Below are 22,792 nucleotides of genomic sequence, written 5' to 3'. Positions count from 1 at the left end.
CTTTTACTTACCAAATCCTTCCTTAATTTGATTGAGTGACAAAATGGGCCTCTTTGTCTCACACAACTGCATAGTTTTATTTTATTTTTTAATAATTTGATTAGCATGTCATTATCATTGTAATTAACATTAAGACAAGTATTAGGCTTTGCGGTCTTTTTCATCATCTAATTAATTTAAAATTAAAGGATGACAAAAAAACATATCAAAAAAATCTCTTAAAATTTAACTTATAAAGTGTTAAGGTATATTTAATGAGTCTTATTGAAACATTATTTTTTGATTTATTATATTATATTTCTAATACACTATTATGAAAAAATATCTTAAATTTTAAAGATAAAACACCTCTATATTATTTTAAATTTTAAATTTTTTAATTTTAAATTTTTTTTTACAATGCAATACAAACAAACTATCGCACACATCCTATTTAATATTTTAATCATGCATCAAGAGCATGTGAGTAGAATTCTCAACCTCCCACGTAGAAGTCAAGTATCTTATAACTCAGTACATCTCTATATTTAACACATGAACATCAGCAATATAATATCACTAAAATAACAAAAATAATTTATTTTGATTGTACACCAAGCTCAATAATAGGCAGTTGATATTTCATGTCATGCTCCCGGTTTAGCTGGATGCATGGCTTATGTTTTCAAACAATTAAAAAAAATCTAAAAAACATTGCATAATAACTAAAATGGTAATTGCAAATACTAAGAAATAGCAGTTAACAATCAATAGCATATCATGAGCATCGTTTTTATTACTATCACAGTATCATGAACATCAAGACTACTGATAAAAAGTAAAACTATCATTTCATTGAGTGTTTCAAATATTATAATATTATTAAACAACACATGTATTTCTTCAGTATTGGGTCATCCAGCTTAACGTTGTCTGCATTGTTTCTTTGGTACTCTGAAAAGAAGAAGTCTCTGTACATAGATATATATATATATATATATATATATATATATATTTATATACTTAAAAGGTGTCATGCTCTCAAATCAAGCCTCTTTAATTAATTGGGATATATCCTTGGAGTTGAATTCATTTGGTTGTGGCATTACTAGCTAGCCCAATGGTTTGCTGAATATGGTTCTTAAATGAGATCTTCTTTCAAAGACCTGTTGAGTTCTAGTCCACTTGGGTTAGAGTGGCCATGGTTTGCACTGAAATCTTCGGTCCCAAATGCCATCTTGCGAAAATTATTGATGTCTGTTGAGTACTGTGTAGAATTATATATCATGCTTTGACCGAACTTCACACCGTTAGAGAGATCTGGCATGTCCCCCTCGCTGTCCAATGTTCTTAATACCTGCAGGAGCTATGTTCTCGTCATGAATAATATAATTTAGAGTTTATGAAGAGAGTTTCAGACATTATGATCTTTATAAAATGTTTACTCAGTTAACCCATGGAAAAAAAACTACAACAATATGGGAATCAAGATATCTGTAAAGTAAGGTAGTATTTAAAAGAAATTGAGAACATCTTTTACGTACCTGAACCATTCGAGGTCGCTTAGGAGCAGAATGACGAACACATGCAGCGGCCACTTCGATCATTCTACTCATTTCATTCTTTGCAAAATTATTTTCAAGCCTGGGATCCACCAAATCTTCATATTCTCCTGTCTCAAGAGCATTAACTAGTAGTGGCCGAGCCTGGAAATAAGGCAAGGATGACATTATTTGAGAAAATCTTTTAGCCTCCTAGAAGCTAATTAATTCATTAATTTGTGATCCACACCATTAAAGAATGAACTGATGGATATACAAGATTTTGAATAATATATAATCTTACTGTAAGAATGGTAATGGATGATCTAATAACATGTTAGATGTCCCATGCATCCTCTAATCATTAGAGATGCATGACAAATGAGAAAACACACTAGTGGTTCTTCTTAACTTCACAATAAAAGAAGCGTAGAATAAACTAATCAAAGGTTGTTTCCGCCAACTGCCTATAAACTAATGTCAATCTCATTTCTCTATAAAGAAAAAAGGTTAAAAATATGGGCACAAGCAAGAGATGAACATGATGAAGATAAACTGTAAAGCCTATATTCTATGAAACAAATATTGTTTTCATATTTAATTTGCATCTAGCAAGAGCTAATCTTTTATATGCCTATACATTCATGATTAGTTTTAAGAGTACAAATAATATGCAAATGAATAATATGCATGCTTATTATTCATAGGGCTTTTCATATAATTAATCACTATTAGTAATATAAACTTCCCTAATTCTCTATAAGGATGTATATATAAAGAAGTATATTAGTCTGAATAGAAAATTTTCATGGAGGAATGTTGGTAGCCAAACAACATAAATTGCTTATAGAAAGCATTATAAACAATAAAATTACTAAAAAGGAACCACATAGAGAACGTTTCTCAAAGCAAAAGTTTTTGTGCATTGGAAAGTTACACTGTTAACTTCATCAACCATATTTTGTAAACCTCTTTAATTGATACCTTACTCTTTAGGTCTCCATATACACAGTAGGATTCTCTTATATATCCTAACTATCTTTCACGGAGTTAATTAGGAATCCTAACTAGTCTCCAGTTAGAGTTTCCAATGGCATAGATGTGTGTCTATGGTTCTGAAATACAATTTTTTTTACATCTAATATTGAAATCAAACTAATTTAAAAAAAAAAAAATTTGTGATGCTTATCAATTAGGAAAATAAAGTCAACTTCATTTTTTTTTTTTTTGGGTGAAATAAGCATCAAGAACACACACAAACGATACAATTGTATAAGTTCCACACACAAAAGGGGGGGAGGCTAATTAGCTATGAATGTTGTTAACTTGATATATCTGATTAAACTTAGCCAATCAGTTATATGCTAAACCATTCAAGCTACTGTCTCAATAGAAAATATCACAACAATTTTCTTTGGCCATAAAATAAACTCGACTAGCTAGTAATTTAATTAAGAAATATCTCGCTTTAAGAGGACATCAAATCTATACCCCTTAAGCGAGGAAAAATTATATATCAAATTCATATGCCAATAGTATAAAATTTAATGCTGCCATTGTATTCAAATGCTTAAATAGAAAATAAATTAATTGCAGGTTTCTGGCATACCCATTCAACTAGACTTTCATCCCCAAAAACAGGTCTGCGTCCTGTAATAAGCTCTAAAAGCACCACACCAAATGAAAAGACATCACTTTTATCAGTTAATTTTCCACTTGTAGCATATTCTGGAGCAAGGTACCTAAATAAAATGAAACATGCTATTAAATAAGTGTTTTTTTTCCTTGCATTGGTAGCATAAGATCAATAAACTTCTATTTCATAAATCATGTGATTTGTAAAAGCGAAACAATTTAGATTTTATCATACCAATTAACATATCATTACCATGAAATAATAAATGAAATTGATGCGTAAAGAAGGGAGTGATGTATTAGAATATCCTTTTAGATTTAAAAATAGCTACCCATGGGTTTTTTAAGATGCCTGCTTGGTCTAGGTTAAGTACTTTTCTATTTATCAAAGCATTGTTGTTATACTTTTTAGAAACATTTTTGAGAAGACTAGAGTTGTAAAGTTCTTATTAGCTATAGAGGATTTTGGGGAGTTAATTAATCCACGTATTCTATAAAAAAATAAAATAAAAAATAGAGAGAGTAACAACACTGTCTGTATATATATAGTTTGTATGATTAATCTTCAGTTTCATTTTTCCCATATTTCAGATTAGTCTATCTTAAGATCCAAGTATGAGAAATTTGCTCTTATACATAATGGATGAAATTTAAGTTGTAGAAAAAAAAAATAATAGTTTTTATCTCATTCACCAAACAAAAGTAACATAATTTATACATACACACATACACACACACATACATACATACATATATCTAGGGTCTTCAAAATATGGTTATAACAAAAAAAAATTGAATTAGAGTAATCGTAGTACCCATACAATGAATTCAAGACATACCCAAATGTTCCCATAACTCGAGTTGACACATGAGTGTGAGAATCATCATTAGCAAATCTTGCAAGACCAAAATCTGCAACCTGTGGGTTTATAAGTGTTATATTTGATAAGTTTAATCACAATATACCTTAGGAACATCATTTAATTGTAATCAAGGTTCAGATAAAATAAAATCAATGATAAATGCAATACTCATACTTGTGCTTCAAAAGATTCATCCAAAAGAATATTTGCAGATTTGATGTCTCTATGTATTATTCGAGGATGGCCTGCAAAAATGACAAGAGCAAATAATTTAGTTTTATGATAATCAATATATATATATAATACTCTGTAGCTTACTACTTACAGTCCTCATGGAGATAAGACAATCCACGAGCAGAACCAATAGCAATTCTCAATCTCTTTGGCCATTCTAAAACCGGAAGTCCTTTTCCTAATTAATAAGAAGTGGACATAACATCTCTCATCAAACTGAAAACAATCCATCTCTAACAGCCTAATGGGAGGTAGAATTTTCATAAATGTACCATGTAAATGATGTTCTAGAGTTTTGTTTGGAAGAAATTCAAACACAAGCATTCGACGATGCTCTGCTAAGCAATATCCAACAAGAGAGACCAAATGACGGTGGTGGACACGACTAATGACATCAACTTCAGCTCTAAACTCCTTCTCACCCTGTCCGCCACCAGCCTTCAGTTGTTTTATAGCAACAGCTTTTCCATCTGGCAACATACCCTTGTAGACAGATCCAAAGCCACCTTCACCAATGAGGGTATCATAAGAAAACCCATTTGTTATATCCATTAACTCTTCATAGGTGAAGCACGTCTTGGATCCAGCGGGTTCTGATTGGCCACCTTGGTATGCTTGACCTTTAAAGTTACCATACATATTTCCAGGAGCAACACTCGGAGACAGTGGACCGGAAACCATCAAATGTGGTTGTCCATGGTAATATACATCTACAAAGAAAAAAAAAAAATCAGAAATGACAATAATTAGAAATCAAACTAAAGCTTGACAAGTAATTACCTGGATTTGTCAAGGCACTTGATGAGGATATATATTGGTTTCCTAAGTCAGTTCTTTGGCTCTTCTTTGTCTTTTTTATCACAAAGAAAAAGGCAACAAAAAATACTAGTACACCTGCAAAAGTTGCCCCAACTATGGTCTCCTTCATATAATTACCATTGGATGATGTTGTAGTAGAGATAGTCATTGGTGTAGAACGACTTGTAGTTGATCGCGAAGAGGTTGTTTCCACCTCAGAAGGTGTCAAAGGTGATGGCTTTGAGGATGGGACTTGAGCAGAAAAAACGTCAGTAGATTTTGATGCTTTTGGAGAAAAAGGAGAAGAGATGTCTGTCATTCCAGAACTTGGAACACCTTGAGTAGTTGAGGATAATATCGGTTGAGGTTGAGGAAGATTAGGAGAGGTTGAAGTGACTTGTGAGGAAGTAGGAGGTGGGAACACTACTATCGGTGTGGAAGGAAAAGGAGATGAACTCAATGCCGGGAGTTGAGATAGATGGGGGAGGTAATAGTTGATCATTTGTAATCAAAGGAAGAGAAGGAGAAGGAGGAGATAAAATTGGTGGTGCCAAGGGCAAAGAAGCCTCTTTTGGTGGTGGTGGAGAAACTAGATTAGGAGCATTATCAACAAGTGGTGAGGGAGGTGAAGCTAGAACAGAGCTCATTGATTGAGGAGGAGCCAGAAACAACTCTGGCGGTGAAGAAGCAAACTCATTAGAGCTAGGTGGCAATGCTGTAGGAGGAGGGAGGAGCAGATGAAGACAAAGAAGTAGGTGAAGGAAAGGTTTCAGAAGGAGGAGGAGGAGGAGGAGGAGGTGTAGAATTGGAATCTAGGTTTTCGATCTCCGATTGAGAAGGAGGAGAAATTGAAGAATTAAAACCTTCAGTTGTAGGTAAAGAACTTGGAGTTGGGGCTAAATCCATTGTCTTCCTCCTCATTCAACAAAACAATCCCTTTTTCTCTTTGTTTCCAATAAATTCTCACAAAAACAACTCCTCAATTAAACCAGTGTGGATTCTAGCAATCACCATGGTTAGAAAATCAATACCTTGCTCTTTGTTTCTAACCAATTCTCACAAAAAGAGCATGAATATATCTCTACAAATAACTTTTTATTTTCATCAACCTGATGCTAGCAATCAATGTGGATGGATATCCAATAAAAAGAAGAAAATTCACATAATTATTTTTAAATATAATAAAATCAATTTAAGAAAAGGAGAAGGAGAAGAACAACAAAACCCTTACCCCAAAAAACTAGGGCAACCATGATGATATATCAAAATTCTCTATTTATTGTCTCGATTCATAGATTGAGGCTGTAATTCCCGAAATCTTAGCCTATGACCCGCATTTGATGCCCTAAATGGATGGTTGAGCATTGCTTCTAAAACCAAAGAAAAATAGAAAGTTAAAAAAAATAAAAATAAAAAAATAAAAATAAAAACATCCAAAAATAAGGAGGGCTTAACGAAACACAAATTTGTCTATATTTGCCACGGTGGCATACGTTCAATGCCATTGTTATTTTTATGTTTATACCCTTAAATAGATTTTTAATGTATATATTTTTATAACATTTCTATTTATACATTATTTATGATATTTCTTAAATATATAATTCCATATTTTAGTAACTAAATATTGTCTTCAAAATTCTCAAATCTCGAATTAACAATTAATTTTGAATTACATTATTTTTTTATTTAAAATTTTCTTTACTTGATTTAGTAGTGTTTTTATAAAAAAATCCAAAAAATTGAATAATGAATAAATTAACTTGATTTTACTTTTATTAGTAAAAAGACAAACTTCCGTTGATGAATATAATTTAGTAGGAATTACATTATGAAACTTGGTATTTGGGGCACTAATTTACTAATGAGTCAAATAACCTTAAATGGGCAATTCTAAATACACGATAAGATTTATAATAATTAATTAATTTAATTAATAGCTTTAATAAAATTTAATCACCAATTACTTAAAATATTTTATTTTTATAATTAAATTATTTTTTGTTCCAAATTATTTTATTTGGTGGAGAAATTTATAATAATTTGGGATGCTAAGTCAAATAATCATATATGATGCCATGGCCAATAAAATATAAAAGAATTAATAATAAATAGACCTTTAAATTTAATAAATTGATGGAAATTTTTTCATTGTTCAAAAAATTATTGAGAAACTCTCTTGAAGATTTGTGGTTGTTCTATATTTAATATTTATCAAAAAAAAATTATGAACAACAATAAAATATAAATAAATAAATAAAGAATAATAATCATGACCTCATCATTTGGCGGACCATTTTATAAATATAATTGAGATTATAGGGGCAAATTAAATTAATTTATTAAAATTTCTAATTATTCAAAATAGTAAATACTAATTAGCAGTTCCCGCGGGAGGTAAACTTCGTTTACTTATGACTCCTTAAAAATCTAAAAATTACTTGTCACTCCTGCCAAGGACTAATGAGAAATTTCAATAGTTATAAAATTCATATCAAGTTCCAACATTTTCGAGCTTTATATAATTGCACCTACAAGGACTTATTATAAATTTAAAACTTGTAAGGGGTCAAAACGTAAAAACTCAAGAATAAAGCAATCGTTCCCTTGCCAAGCAATCAAATCTCACCGACGATTTCGAGAAGATGTTCGGCTGCTTGCGCCGGCGATGGTCTCGCCGGCGATCGGGATCACTGGATCGAGAGAAGACGAGCGGTGCGGGATACTCGCGGGTCGTGCATTGCAACAATCCGGAGATCCAGGAGGACGACAGGCCCTTGTACCCTCTCAACGCTGTGTCGACGACCAAGTACACGATCGCCAACTTCTTGCCCAAATCTCTGTTCGAGCAGTTCCGGCGGGTGGCCAACTTGTTCTTCTTGGTGGTCGCTTGTGTGTCTTTCAGTCCATTGGCACCGTATCGAGCTGTGAGCATCTTGCTGCCACTTGTGGTCGTCGTTGGAGCAACCATGGCTAAGGAGGCCGTTGAGGACTGGCGTCGCAAAAAGCAGGTAAACTTCATTTTGATGCCAAATTTGTTGTTTCTGATCTAGATTTTGTATTTCTGATCCAATAAATATTGAGAAAGTTGCAATTTTTTATTTTATTTTTTTATCTATACAATTGGAGCTTGAGACAACTTGCAACGGTCTCGGTGGCATGATGTAGAGTGAGGAAACCGAAGTCCAATGTGTAGATGAACTTATCAGTATGAGCTATCTTGTTGAAAAAGTTGCCTCTTTTATTAGCCCTATAGATTGAGTTTTGTTGAATTGATTGTATTGATTGGTATAATGAAAGAACGCTAAATGTATTAATAAGTACAGTCAATAAATAATTCACTCATTCACTATATATGTGATTAGGGCTTGGCTTGGGTACCCTATGTATCTGTAATCTTTGGCTGGTAACTGTACTGTTTACCGAATTTCTTCTGCTTTTTTTCCAAACAATGACTATACCATTGTGTATTTTTGGTAAATGGATAAAAGATATTGTGTGTATATATATAGGTGACAGGTACTGTTTCCATGGAACTAAGGGCTTTTTTATATGGTTTTTGCGGTGTCACATAACCTTAGGAATAGAGGTTGACTATTCAATATAGCATTTGTGTAGAGAATGTGCCTGACATTTCTCATTCAAGCTTTAACTTCTTTCTTTTACTTTCCCCAAATATGTTATTAGTTTCAGTTGTTGGTAAGCACTTTATATAGCTAAGCTTATCTTATTCTGCCTCTTGTGCTCGTGTTAAATTATTTATTTTCAGGACATAGAGGTTAACAACAGAAAGGTCATGGTATATGATGGTAGCCATGCGTTTTATCAAACGGAATGGAAAAAGCTTAGTGTGGGAGATATTGTCAGAGTGGAGAAGGATCAGTTCTTTCCGGCTGATCTAGTTTTGCTTTCATCCAGCCATGACGATGGGATTTGTTATGTTGAAACCATGAACCTTGATGGAGAGACGAATTTGAAAACAAAGCAGTGTTTGCAGGTTACTACAATGCTATGTAGTGACCATTCTTTTCAAAAATTCAAAGCATTAATCAAATGTGAAGATCCAAATGAGAATCTGTATTCTTTTGTTGGGACTATGCATCATGAAGGTACACAGTATCCTCTTTCTCCACAGCAGATTCTGTTGCGAGATTCTAAACTAAGAAATACCCAGCATATTTATGGTTTGGTAATTTTTAGTGGACATGACACCAAGGTCATGCAGAATGCCATGGATCCTCCTTCCAAGAGGAGTAAGATTGAGAAAAGAATGGATAAGATTATTTATATCCTTTTCACTTCTCTTGTTGTACTCTCCTCCACTGGATCTATCTTTTTTGGAATTCAAACTAAGCAGGATATTAGTGACGGAAAGTTTAAGAGATGGTATTTAAGGCCAGACAAATCATCTGTACTCTTTGATCCTAAAGGAGCATCTTTGGCAGCTTTCTGTCACTTCCTGACAGGCCTAATGTTGTTTGGGTGCTTCATTCCAATATCATTATATATATCCATAGAAATTGTCAAAGTTCTACAAAGTACTTTTATTAATAATGACCAGGAAATGTACTGTGAGGAATCTGACAAACCTGCACGGGCCCGCACGTCAAATTTAAATGAGGAACTTGGCCAAGTTAATACCATACTATCAGACAAAACTGGTACATTGACATGCAACTTGATGCAGTTTGTGAAATGTTCCATTGCTGGTGTTGCATATGGAAGTGGATTGACTGCAGTTGAGCCAGGTCTTGGAGGATTAAAACAATACTGTACATTTGAAATTGAGGGTCCATCACACTCCCTGGCAGTGTCAAGAAGAACTGTTAAAAGCTTTGAAATTGATGATCCTTCACACTCTCCTGCAGTGTCAAGAAAAACTGTCAAAGGCTTTAACCTCAGGGATGATAGGTTGATGGATGGGCATTGGGTTAATGAACCAAATTTGGATTTTATACAAAAGTTCTTCCACACATTAGCAATCTGTCATACTGTTGTTCCTGTTATAGGCAATAAATCTTCTGAAATTTACTACGAGGCTGAGTCCCCAGATGAAGCAGCTTTTGTGGTAGCGGCAAGAGAAATTGGCTTTGAATTTTATGAAAGAACACAGACAAGTATATCATTGCATGAGTTTGATCCTAAAATTGGCAGAGATGTTGATAGGTATTTAGACATCAATAACTATAACTTTGTATTTTAGCTTTTATTAAACTAAAATTTTTTTGGAGCTATCTTACCACTGTGCTTTTGAATTTCAGGTCATATACACTTCTAAACATGCTACACTTCAGCAGTGCTCGTAAACGTATGTCTGTGATTGTAAGGGATGAGGAGGAACAATTGTTGCTTTTCTGCAAAGGAGCAGACAGGTTTTGATGGTTTGGCCCTGGACCCTGTTTAGAATGGATTACATTGTTTTGTCAAATTTGAGTTGAGTCCTAAAATCTGCTTTTGTTTCTTCGTAGCGCAATATTTGAAAATCTTGCTGATGATGGGCGGTTATTTGAGTTAGAGACCAAAAGACACATTGATGAATATTCTGAGGCTGGGTTGAGAACCTTGGCAGTTGCCTATCGCAAGCTTAGTGAGGAAGAGTATAAAACTTGGCATGCTGAGTTCTTAATGGCCAGCAATGCTGTCACTGCTGATCGTGATGAAATGCTTGATGCTGCTGCTGAAAAAATTGAGAAGGATTTTATTCTCCTAGGTGCTACAGCTGTTGAAGATAAACTGCAGACGGGGGTATATTTTATAATCTGCAATTCCCCTAAACTATTATTTTCATAGGTTCCACACCAAATAATACTAAGAATTTTTAAATTTTTTTTTCTGATTTATATGCAGTTGTTGAGTCTTGTTGTGTCATACATGTAAATTGTGATGTAATCCTGTTCTACCCTTTGACAATTATGCTCTTAGTCAAATACTAAAGATTCACTTAGTAATGTTACATGGCAGTTCATGAGTTGCTTACATTAGGAGTGGGATAGTTTGTGCTGTAATCTAATATAGCCAGACATATGGAATGATTGGGAGTAGAGTCACTTTCACCTAACATTGGACACACATTGCTGTGGACTTACTATATGGACAAGTCTGCAAAGGAATCATAGCCATTTGGAAATGCACCAAAATTTAAGTATTAATGTTCAACTGTAGATATGGTGTTCTTTTTTTTTTAATGACATTAACATAATTTGCTTAGTTCTATCTCTGTATCAGGTTCCGGAGTGTATTAACAAACTTGCTCAAGCCGGGATCAAGATCTGGGTCTTGACTGGTGATAAGCTGGAAACAGCAGTCAAAATCGGGTTTTGTTTTCAGAACAACAAAACTGCTTTTAATTTTGAGTCTTCTTTGTTCTTGATTTTAAGTCTTAAAAAGGCAATGAAATATTGTAGGTTTGCATGCAACTTGCTAAGGAAAGGAATGAGACAAATTGTTGTTACCTTGGATACACCAGATATGAATGCATTGGAGAAGCAAGGAAGGAGGGAAGCCTTTGAAAAGGTATAAAATTATGAAAACTTTTAACAAACATAAGAGGTTGAATTCATATGAGGCAGTTTTGCTATTTCCCTAGGCATCTTATGAAAGCATCGCCAGGCAACTAAATGAAGCACATTCACAAGTTACTGTATCAAAAGAAATTTCTATTCCATTTGCTCTCATCATTGATGGTAAATCTCTGGGTTTTGCTCTTTCAAGAAACCTGGAAAACTTGTTTCTGGATCTGGCAATTAGATGTGCATCTGTTATCTGCTGCCGGACTTCACCAAAACAGAAGGCAATGGTTGGTGCAGCTTTCTCTATTTTTAAGTTCTTTAGACCTACTTCTGTTTGTTCTTTTATGATCCAAGAAATTTATTTGATGTTGATAGGTAACTAGATTGGTCAAGGGTGGCACAAGAAAGACAACACTAGCAATTGGAGACGGGGCAAATGATGTTGGCATGCTTCAAGAGGCTGACATTGGTGTTGGAATCAGTGGTGTTGAGGGGATGCAGGTCCTTTCATCCATTGACTTCACTAGTTTGCTGAGAATTTTGTTTTTATGTTCCCTTTTGTGGACTTCCTTTACTTTGTTATTGTCATGGGAAAAACCCTAGATTGAGTTATTTTTACTGACCATTTGAGTCAATGACGTTTACAGCATGCTGTCAAACAGGTGGTGTGTGTGAATTGACAGCTCGGTCAGAATCAAAGCTGCAGTTCAATCTTTTTAATAATGGCAGATAATACGGACTAGTGATTAACACCTAGTTTTCTATCAACATTTTTATTCATGAAAACATTGCCATAATTTTTAAGGCTGATTTACCTTGAAGGAATCCTTTCACAATTTTAGTAAAATTTGTAGCAGTCACACCACATTACAAAATGAAGCAGGGATAGACTGCAATTGCATCCAATGATTTATTGTTGACGAATGATTTTTGGACCTGTATAAAGTGTTATTTTAGCATTTTTATCACTGTTAAAATGGAGGATTACCAAGTCTGGCATGCACTCTTGAAAATGGAATGTTCTCTCTCTTCAACCTATCTAAGTAGGCATCCTAAATTACTTTCATGTTTCTATTATCATGGCGGTAATTATTTGTAATCGCCGAATTCTTCTGCATGGTCATCTTTGCTAGCATAGTTTCTCCCTTCAAATTTATGTTGCTCTATCGTCTCTGATAATTTACTGTCCCTCCCTGTATGAGATATAACATCATAGAATAAGTTATTTTAATATTGTAATCAATTCATATATCTGCTCGTGTTTGTGGTGATAGAAGCTTATTTGACTTCTCCCTCCTAGGCTGTGATGTCTAGCGACTTTGCAATAGCCCAGTTTCGTTTTCTGGAGCGCCTGTTGCTTGTGCATGGTCATTGGTGCTACAGGCGGATCGCAGCCATGGTATGTACAAAAGTCTATCCCAAGAAATTACTCCACTTACCTCTACTTCCATATTGGTATCATCTATTTTCACGTTGAGCATTTTATTCCTTCAAATAATATAGTCAGGTCTTTGTCTCTTGAAAGAATATTCAAACTAACTACTTGTGGCTCATATGCAAATTGCATCTTGAACCTCTTGTGAACGCTCTCATTTGCTCTTATGTTGCTATGATCATTAGATATGTAAGTGGAATTTGTTTGGGTAGTCAAGATTGATCTATACGTTGTTGGAGAAAACTATCAGCTATCTGTTATGACCTCGTTTCAGCACATGGGATGGCCAACCTAGACTAAATCCATTTGTAAGAGATAAAAGCATCATGGACAATGTGGATTAGTTTAATCTTCCTTGGCCGTCTTGATCAATTTGCATCTTTATGACCAAGCTCCTTTTTCACTGGATTACAGTGAAGCTTCTATTGAATGTATAGCGTTCTTCTTCTTCTGAATCAATCATTTTATGTTATCACTGTGATTTCTTAGATATATGATATTTTTTCCCACTTGCGACAGAGATTTGCTATATTGTCCAATTCACACATAGCCCTTAGCTGAATAATTTACTTACTGACACATTTATTTCTTCCTGGCCTTTGAACAGATATGCTACTTTTTCTACAAGAACATAACATTTGGCTTTACACTATTCTGCTTTGAGGCGTATGCTTCTTTCTCTGGAGAACCTGCTTATAATGATTGGTACATAGCTTTTTACAATGTCGCCTTCACATCACTTCCGGTCATTGCTCTTGGGGTATTCGATAAAGATGTCTCATCACGGACATGCCTCAAGGTAAAAACCCTCTCATCCATCTAGTTCCTTGTGTCACTTTTCCCATAAAATATGCTTTTCTTAGGGGGGATGCATATGATGATTGCATGTGGTTAAGTGTAAATGCTACTTTTATATATCTAATGTTTCTTCTGTGATCAATTCCATAAAACAGCTAGAATTTTCTGTCTGAAATGTTATGGTAAGGGCGCGTGGTCTTGTTTGAGTACAGTGAAAACATGTTTTTTGAGGTGGGATAAGGGATTGTATCATGCAAAAAAGAGGAGAGACTAGCAGAAAATTATGTACTCCACTTGAGTGGGAGTCCACAGCATACTGTAATGGGTGAATAGATCTGTATATCTTATATGTTAAACATAATTGGAGCTAGCACTAGCTTCTGTATATAGAGATTTAATTGAACTTGTAAATGGTAACATTCTCAAAACAAGGTTGGCCTAAAGTTGACTAAATATCTGATATTTGCCTTAACTTTGGTCTTAAAAATTTATGTGGTTCAGCCATAAACTTTTGGGGATGGAGCCATCCAATAAGAGTTAGAATGGCAACCCTGTTTAGGCATAATGATTCCCCAAAATTAAGATGAGGCATTTTTGTGTGTGCATTGGATGTGGAGGGGTGCACTATCAGTGTCTTCTCCCTTCGCCTTGGTTGTGCTCTTATTTAAGAGTTCTTTTGGTTTCAGTGACTTGTCTAAGTGCCCATGTGAGTATCTTATTTGGGATTTTAGCCGGTGGATTAAGTCAAGATATTAACTTTTAACTTGATATTGAAATCAAAATCAATTATTGTGCATTGCCCATAAATACATACAGAAAGGTAAGTTCATTTACATATTTGTATGATCTTTTCTTGGACAAAACATATTTGTACGATTTTGAGGTATAATCAATCATAGAGCTGAATCTTTGGGCTGAGTTAAAACATTGAAGCATAATAATGGCCGCTCTGATTGTTTGAATCTTCAAAGAAATATGTATATTTAATTTTGGCAAATAGCCAACCAACATAATCAACAGATGCCTGAGCTAGGAGAGAGACTAAATCTTGAACCTTGAAGAACTTGAGTTAACAGACTCGAGGTTGAGTCTGGCAGACGGAGAGATTATTAGAATCGCTTTACAGTGCCACCAGAGGATACATATCTTGAGGCTTATGAATAGTATTCTTAAAGGCTTGAAGGCTTGAAACTAAAGAATCTAAGTGATGCTCACGCTGAAACTTTGATACTTATGTTGACATCAAGAGAATTATGTGTTCAAAGTTCAAACCAAAGAACAGGGAACTTTGATACTATGATACCTCAAATAGCTTCACAGCATCACCAGAGCAACTCCCTGATTTGCCTAAAGCATATATGGTGTATTTTTTGACTACTGTGTGCTGCTATGTCACACAATGAACAATACGTGCTACATGAACAAAGATGTCTCAGGGTTTATCTGTATGAACCATATTGATTTTATATTCAACATTCTTCTGATAGATACTAATCATGTATGCTAGCTGCTTATATTACCTGTCACTCATACAATGATTCCTTCATTTTTTTTTTTTATTTTTGCTTGTAATAACCATGCATTTAGTTTCTCCATGCTAAAATTCTTACAATATTAGGCAAATGCTAGCTTTGTTAGGATAAAGTTTGATGATAATCTCTCTCATCCTCTATCACAATACATAATATGATTTAGTAATCTTTGGTACTCTCTGCAGTTCCCTCTCCTCCACCAGGATGGTGTACAAAATATCTTCTTCAGCTGGACGCGAATTATTCGTTGGATGTTAAACGGAATCTGCAGTTCCATCATAATCTACTTTCTATCAACCAGCTCCATCCTTATACAAGCCTTTCGCCATGATGGCAAACCGGCAGGATTAGCCGAACTTGGAGTCACAATGTACACCTGCGTGATTTGCACCGTGAATCTCCAAATGGCTCTTTACCTCAGCTACTTCACATGGATTCAGCATCTATTTATCTGGGGAAGCATCCTCTTCTGGTTTATATTCCTAGTAATCTATGGGTTCTTCCCACCGGCAATTTCCACAACCGCCTACTTGGTTTTCATCGAAACCTGTTATCAAAATCCATTCTATTGGCTAACAGCTCTATTTACAGTCATCTCTGCCCTTCTACCATATTTTGTGTACTCAACATTACAAGCCAACATATTCCCAAAGTATCATGACATTGTCAAGAGGATGCCTTCAACAAGTTCGCCATGAAAACTTGGTATGCTACTGTTTTTCCAGTAAATGAAGTTCATTAAACTTTAGGTTCTATTTGCCCAGTTGATTAGATTAGGAAATGTAAATTTAAAAGTCTGTGTGCGGGTAATGTGGCCAGGTAAACAAAATTCATATCTGGAGTAAAAATTATTGTCATTTATATTTAATGTTGCCAACATTTGTTTAGGCCAAGTGGTAAGGGACTAGGGCAGTGCATCAGCAGACGTAGGATTGAAACCCTGCGCTTGCGATTACAATAATATTGTTTATATACTGTTTATTGGGTTTTTAGAATATTATAGAGCATTGTTTATTTATCGTTTACTAGATCCTAGTGTAAGTTTTTTGTGAGAGTAATTGTATTTTTCACCCCTCCAGAGTTGCATGGTGAGAAAATCTATCATTGAGAGTTTATGGTTCTTAATATATTATCTTGGGTGAATATGACAGGTTTTCATTACTCTATGCAGTTTATCCATCTCACATAATAAAATTTTAGGGGTTGTTAAACCATTATGATTAATGCATTTTTTATTAATATGTTTTTTTGTTGTCACAAAAATATGTATAGACTTGTAGGCTTTGGGTGAATATAGTTCGCTTTCTTTACCTTGATGCAACAGTCTTTAATGAATATGGTGTGCCTTTTTTTCTTATTTCTATTTATCATGTTATTATCATTATTATCTACTTAAAATTTTTTTTTCTTAATGTGGCAGGATTAAATGTTATACTTTCGGTGAATTTCTTTTGCTGGAATTTAAAAGAAAATTATAGTTTTGCGGTGTTATAGACATGAGCAGTAAAAAGCTGATACGGTTATAACTGTATGTACCTCCTGAAAAGTAAAAGATTCTTACAATGCCACAATTAACGACTTTGTTATCATTCATGATGAATTATCCTTTATATATTTTATATAATATTTATAACTATATAGTTATATGTTTATGTTTTACATGAGTTTATATATATAGATATTCATATATGTATGTATGATCTTTTGGTTTTTAAATAAATTGATGTTTTAAATAAATATTTACTTATATAGTTATTATAATTATACACTTTATTATATATAATTAATTTAATGAAAAACCATGAGTTTTTAAAATTAAAAGCTTAGGGCTACTCAATTAGTTTTCAGAAATAATTCATAAAGCTTTTATTAAAAACAGAGAGTAGTTGCACATTTTAACATCTAATTATATGCATGCATATGGAAAAGAAAAATTATATATTTTTACTCAAATTAGAGCATTAAAAATAGTTGTGACAGATAAAAACAATTATAAGAGGATTATAAACCATTTGTAAAAATGAGTTAATTGCAAACAGTTACACTACTTGTGATAAATAATATATATATATATATATATGAGGTTATATTTTCTGGGAATGTCCTTAGAAAATATTGTATGAGATGCCTCCGAGGGCTGTTAGATTAGTATTCAACCGCAGCTCCATTGGCCCCTTCGTCTCTCTTATTTTTTTTAATGACACATTTATCATATTAATAATTTTAAAAAAAATATATTTATTAAATATATTTATTTAAATAATTAAATCATGTAAAATGTAAGTAACTTTGACAGGCCCAACTGCCCAAGTGCTAATATTTCAAACATGGTGGAGAGATGAGGGAGTTCAAATTGAGTCTAGTGTCATTTGTATGAACATGCAAAGGTCAATGGCTCTTCTCATGCTAATAATATATTAGTTCTCTTCAAGAAAATGCCACAATAAGGTCAAACCCAACCAAGAGAATTTAAATGCCTTAAATATTCCTTGAGAGGTCTTTGTTTTTTAGTACTTGGATCTAAGCTTATATATATTATATATAATATGTGCTTCCCAACTCAGGATATATTCTCTATAATGATTCACTTTTTCAGATCATGTTCTTAAAGTCCAAATGGGGACCAATTCTCTAAATAATAGTGATTTTTTTTTATATCTATATTGTAATTTTCAAAATTGTAGTTTTATTTTTTAGATTAGGTAGAGTTTTATGATGAAGTTGTTAGTCATAGTGTTGTTGAAAAATTGAAAAAAATATATATATATATTTGGTTTTTGTAGTTCTCGTGTTTACTTTGCTAGGTAAAAAAATGTGATTGAGTGTGGGTGTATATATATTTATGTACATCATTAGTTTTTCTTTTTATCAAAATCATGAGCACACAAATTTATGGTTCATTTGATTATATAATTAAAAAAAAGCTTTAAAAGATATTTTTTAGATTATCTTTTATTAAAAATACAAGTTTTTTTTATTGACAATGTGGATAAATTATCTCAGATACACACACAATGTTTATTATTATGGTTTAACCAAGAGACTATTGCTATTGTGGTCAAATTGAACTTTTTATCCAATATTATAATTTATTTATTTTACTTTTATTTTTCAAAATTTTTGTTTATAAAAATAATTAAAAAAAAAATTTGAAAAACCAACAATGTATTTGTTTAGGAATTCCCCATCTCCGGTGGAACGCATTGGACTAATTCGATCAAATTTGGTTTCTTAATACTTATAACAAGAATTAGAATATAATTTGAGAAAAGTATTCTAATTTATTTATTTTATTTTTAATTTCCAAACTTAAGCTTATAAAATAATAAGATCACAAAAACAACATAATATAAGTTTAAGAATTCCTCACCTTAGGCCTCATTAAATTGATTCAATCGAATTCAGTTTCTTAATAGTTATAGCAAGAATTAACATATAATTTGAGAAAATATTCTAATTTACTTTATTTTATTTTTAATTTTTAAAATTCACTTTATAAAATAATAAGATTCAAAAAACACAACACCGTATAAGCCTAGGAATTCCTCACCTCAGGCTGCATTCAATTAATTCGATGGAGTTCGGTTTTTTAATACTTATAGCAATAATTAAAATATAATTTGACAAAAAACAAATATATAAAAACTTTGGCTTATAAGTTGGTATATACATAGCATGTATCATTTATTTATTTATTAAAATAATAATAGTTCACTTTGTGGTGGGTTGGTGAGTAGTTGCTAGTGATACATATCTACTTCCATTTTTGATGTGTAAAAATAGCATTGATGAACCACCACATCACACCACTTCAGGAGAGACACATCTCACTCCCATCACATGTTTCTTCCTTTTCTAAAGTAAAAATTTGTTATTATTATTATTATTATTTTAATTTTTAGTTACCATTTTTATTATTAAGATAAAAATGTTTAAATTAAAATATATTTACTACATTAGATGTTGAATAATTACGTCTTTTATCTAATGCAATATGAACGAATAGTATAGTGAGGGATATGAGTTACAAGGATAAATTAAGAAATAAAAATAATTTATGTTTTCTTGAATTAGATTTAGTATTGAATTGAATATTTGAAAATCTATTATGCAATAAATTGGATTTTTGGGGTCCAAAATTAGTATTTACATTTAGTAGAAAATAATATCTATTAATATAAAATATGAAGGTATAAATTTAGATAAACAATTCACTAATCTACTCTTCCAATGCCCCATAAATCATGATTTTTTTTTTCTAGTAATATACTCTTGTAATTAACATTGTATTTAATGTTATCAAAAGAAATTTTTTGTTTTTTTTTAACTGGATTTAAAATTTATTAAATGATATCTATTTATGATATTAAAAATTTATTTAATTCACTAACGGCATTATGACTTATTGATAGCAAGTCCTTTGCGTGTATGTCCTGACTTCCTTTAAAGCATGGCACTTATTGCTTATTTATCAATATATATATTTAATCTCTTTACATAATATTGATAGATTTTAAACTTGGTTAGGGTTTTATGACAAAATAAAAAAATTATGTGGCCAAATTTTTCTTTAAAGAGAAATTATCAATTATGAATAATGAATATATATGAGTCTGTAATTTATGGGCAAAGGGAGATGAATTTGTGGCTCAAAGATCACCACTTGGCAAGTTTATGTAAGTTCATGTACCAGCCCAATTCATAAAGTTAAGATATAGTTTTCAAGGTGGCCATCAAAAAAGGTACATCCTTATCAATAAATAAATAAATAAATATAATAATCCAAAATAATTAACTTCGAATTTTAATAAATTAATGTAAAACAAAAAAGAATAATGAAGCATTTTCCACATGATTTGAAACTAAATACAAGTGAGTGATTGATTACCTGGAATCACTTGGGCTTATTAGTGGAACTTAAGAATGGACAAATAGAGGCCTCTTTGGACTACTTCCACTAGTGATTCATGGCTCATTTCTCTCCCTTTTTATGGTATAACTTAAAAGTCTTTGCAATTTCAGATTGTAGCAAGGGCCTAAGTGCTATATATATATATATATATATAAGCATAAAATTTTTAAGTTAATTTATGCAACATATATTTATTTTAAATTATATTAATAAATAAATTAGCCCATAAACATCCTTGTCATGTGCATAGTAAGGTGAATACTTATCAAATGCAAATTCATAGACTCTACTTCAGATAATGACACTTCTAAAACTTGTTATATACGTCCTTGTATATTTATATTTATATATTATTATATTTTCCCCACATATGTAACAATATCTTTTAAGTATTTTGACCTCAAAAATTATTATAATTGTCCGTATAAAAAACCACTCCTACACTTGTCTCTATTAATAAATAAATTGGGTAATATATCTTAAACATGAAATCAATATTGGAAGGGTAGTTTAGTAATCTAGTATTTTAAAATACCTTTATCCTTTTTTTAATAAAAACATTTATTAATTTTTATAATAAACTAATAAATAAATATGTATTTTTCTATTTTTGTGGACATATATAAGTCATTTTAATTTTTTTTGATGTGATAGATAATGAGAGGTATTAAAAATTTAACGTCTTTTTATAATGCATTAATCACAATCAAGTATGACAGTTTCTTTTTTCTACAAATACGACAAACACATAGACTATACAACTTATTTATGCCTGCCGCTGGGCCAATACAAGTATTGAATTATAAACATATTTTCATAGTCAGAAATTTTTAGCACTCACTTCATAAACATGAGAATTGAGTTACAAACATACTTCCACGATTGAGGATCTTTCACATCATTGCTTTCGACACATTTTCATACTATGCCAAACCATAAAAATTTTATAAATCACAAACTTTATGCAATTCGACAAGTACCATTGTCCGACCAAAAATCCCTTTATTTCTTTAAAAGCCAAAATAATTTTTAGAATTTATATAAATAAATAGAAAAACCATAAATTTTTTTTAAAAAAAACAAAAGTAAAAAAGTAAAAAAAAAGTAAAATACCGAAAACACCCTTGTGTGGAAAAAAAAAACTCGCAATAAAAACAAAGTGACGTAAACGCAGTGAGCTCATATGGAAACCCAAAAGAAAACCTCCGCTTTATTCGATACTACTGCAACCATTCAGATGAGGAAAGAACGCTTCACGCGCTCCCTCGCACGTGCCTCTCCTCATTCACACGTGCTACTCTTCTTTTCTTCACACGTGTGACACTCTTTATTCAAGTCACCGCCTTCTCTCTCTTTCTCTCTATTTATTTATAAACAAACATACGTGTGCGTGTGTGTGTGTGGCTTTGAGAATTGAGAAAGAGTAATGGCGGACGCCGACGAGCTCGCTCCGCCGCTCGACGCTACGCTCAGCTTCCGTGATCCACCCTCCGCCGCGGTTCTTGACTCCCCTGACCAGATCCCCGCCGCTCATCGACCCGATCACGACGACCACCACGATCCCGAGCTCGACGATGACTCGGACTCTGATTTTGAGTTTGCTTTCGTTTCCCGCGATCTAGACTCGTTCCCATCCATCACTGCCGATGAGATCTTCTCCGATGGGCGGATCCGGCCGATGTACCCGGTCTTCGACCGAACACTGCTGCTCCCTGACCCGCCGGGATCGGCGCTGGCGCCGGACACGAAGCCAAGCCGTGTGCCGCTCGCGCGGCTCCTGATCGAGTCCCGGGAGGAGAGATCGCAGTCGGAGGGGGATGAATTGGAGGGCATCGCCCCGGAGACGTACTGTGTGTGGACGCCGTCGCCGGATCGGCGGCGCTCGTGCAATAAAAGCGGGTCTACGGGTTCATCCGCGTCAACGGGATCATCCCGGCGGTGGAAGCTTCGCGACCTTGTCGTCCGCCGGAGCCACAGCGACGGCAAGGAGAAGTTCGTCTTCATCGACACGGAGGGGAATAAGAAGGGAGGCGGTAAGGTTACCGAGAAGGGTTATAACGAGAAGAAGTTCGTGTTCATCGGCGGCGGAGGCGAGAAGAAGGCATCGGCGGAGGAGAATAAGAAGGGCGGTAAGATTACCGCATCGTCGAAAACCCAGAAAACGTTCCTCCCGTACAGGCCGGACCTGGTGGGATTCTTCGCGAGCCTCAATGGGATTAGCCGGGCCCACACGCCCTTCTAAGAGATAAACAAACAAAAAGGCAAGGCTTTTTTTAAAAAATCTATATATAAATTTTAAAAAATAATAATTTTTAATTATCTAGAAATTTATCGTTTTTATTTTCTAGAAGTTATTATTAATTTCTCTATAATTAGTTTGTATGGTGAAACAGTGAGGATAAGGTTGGTGATGTCGGTAGTGGCCTTTTTTGCTTCTAGATTTTGTTCATTAGGGTTTGGATTTCCCATTTTGTATGCAAAATGTATGGCTTTAATTTGTTATGTCATGTATATATAAAAAAATGTGATTTTGTTTTTTTTTTATATATTAATAGA

General features: G+C 33.3%; 3 protein-coding genes across 3 annotated transcripts; 2 read left to right on the top strand and 1 right to left on the bottom strand.

The window, feature by feature from the left end:
• Window positions 1–808: 808 nt before the first annotated feature.
• Window positions 809–6,418, bottom strand: LOC120259386 (proline-rich receptor-like protein kinase PERK13). Its single transcript, XM_039266978.1, has 8 exons — window positions 5,033–6,418; window positions 4,525–4,962; window positions 4,344–4,430; window positions 4,193–4,263; window positions 3,995–4,074; window positions 3,130–3,262; window positions 1,524–1,685; window positions 809–1,336 (listed from the first exon to the last, which is right to left on the bottom strand). Exons 1-8 carry the CDS (start codon window positions 5,550–5,552, stop codon window positions 1,121–1,123), a joined length of 1,707 nt encoding a protein of 568 aa, XP_039122912.1. The 5' UTR covers window positions 5,553–6,418; the 3' UTR covers window positions 809–1,120.
• Window positions 6,419–7,660: 1,242 nt separating this feature from the next.
• Window positions 7,661–16,934, top strand: LOC120258504 (probable phospholipid-transporting ATPase 8). The gene is made up of 12 exons (XM_039265941.1): window positions 7,661–8,061; window positions 8,820–10,216; window positions 10,312–10,422; window positions 10,519–10,795; window positions 11,276–11,364; window positions 11,455–11,563; window positions 11,637–11,846; window positions 11,935–12,060; window positions 12,860–12,958; window positions 13,602–13,793; window positions 15,510–16,029; window positions 16,745–16,934. Exons 1-11 carry the CDS (start codon window positions 7,696–7,698, stop codon window positions 16,020–16,022), a joined length of 3,489 nt encoding a protein of 1,162 aa, XP_039121875.1. The 5' UTR covers window positions 7,661–7,695; the 3' UTR covers window positions 16,023–16,029; window positions 16,745–16,934.
• Window positions 16,935–21,601: 4,667 nt separating this feature from the next.
• Window positions 21,602–22,517, top strand: LOC120258098. The gene has a single exon (XM_039265443.1). It carries the CDS (start codon window positions 21,663–21,665, stop codon window positions 22,476–22,478), a length of 816 nt encoding a protein of 271 aa, XP_039121377.1. The 5' UTR covers window positions 21,602–21,662; the 3' UTR covers window positions 22,479–22,517.
• Window positions 22,518–22,792: the final 275 nt, after the last annotated feature.

This window comes from Dioscorea cayenensis, chromosome 4, assembly GCF_009730915.1.
Source record: "Dioscorea cayenensis subsp. rotundata cultivar TDr96_F1 chromosome 4, TDr96_F1_v2_PseudoChromosome.rev07_lg8_w22 25.fasta, whole genome shotgun sequence".
Taxonomy (NCBI): Eukaryota; Viridiplantae; Streptophyta; class Magnoliopsida; order Dioscoreales; family Dioscoreaceae; genus Dioscorea; species Dioscorea cayenensis.
Note: the sequence above shows the minus strand (reverse complement) of the source record. Positions and strands in the feature narration are given on the sequence as shown.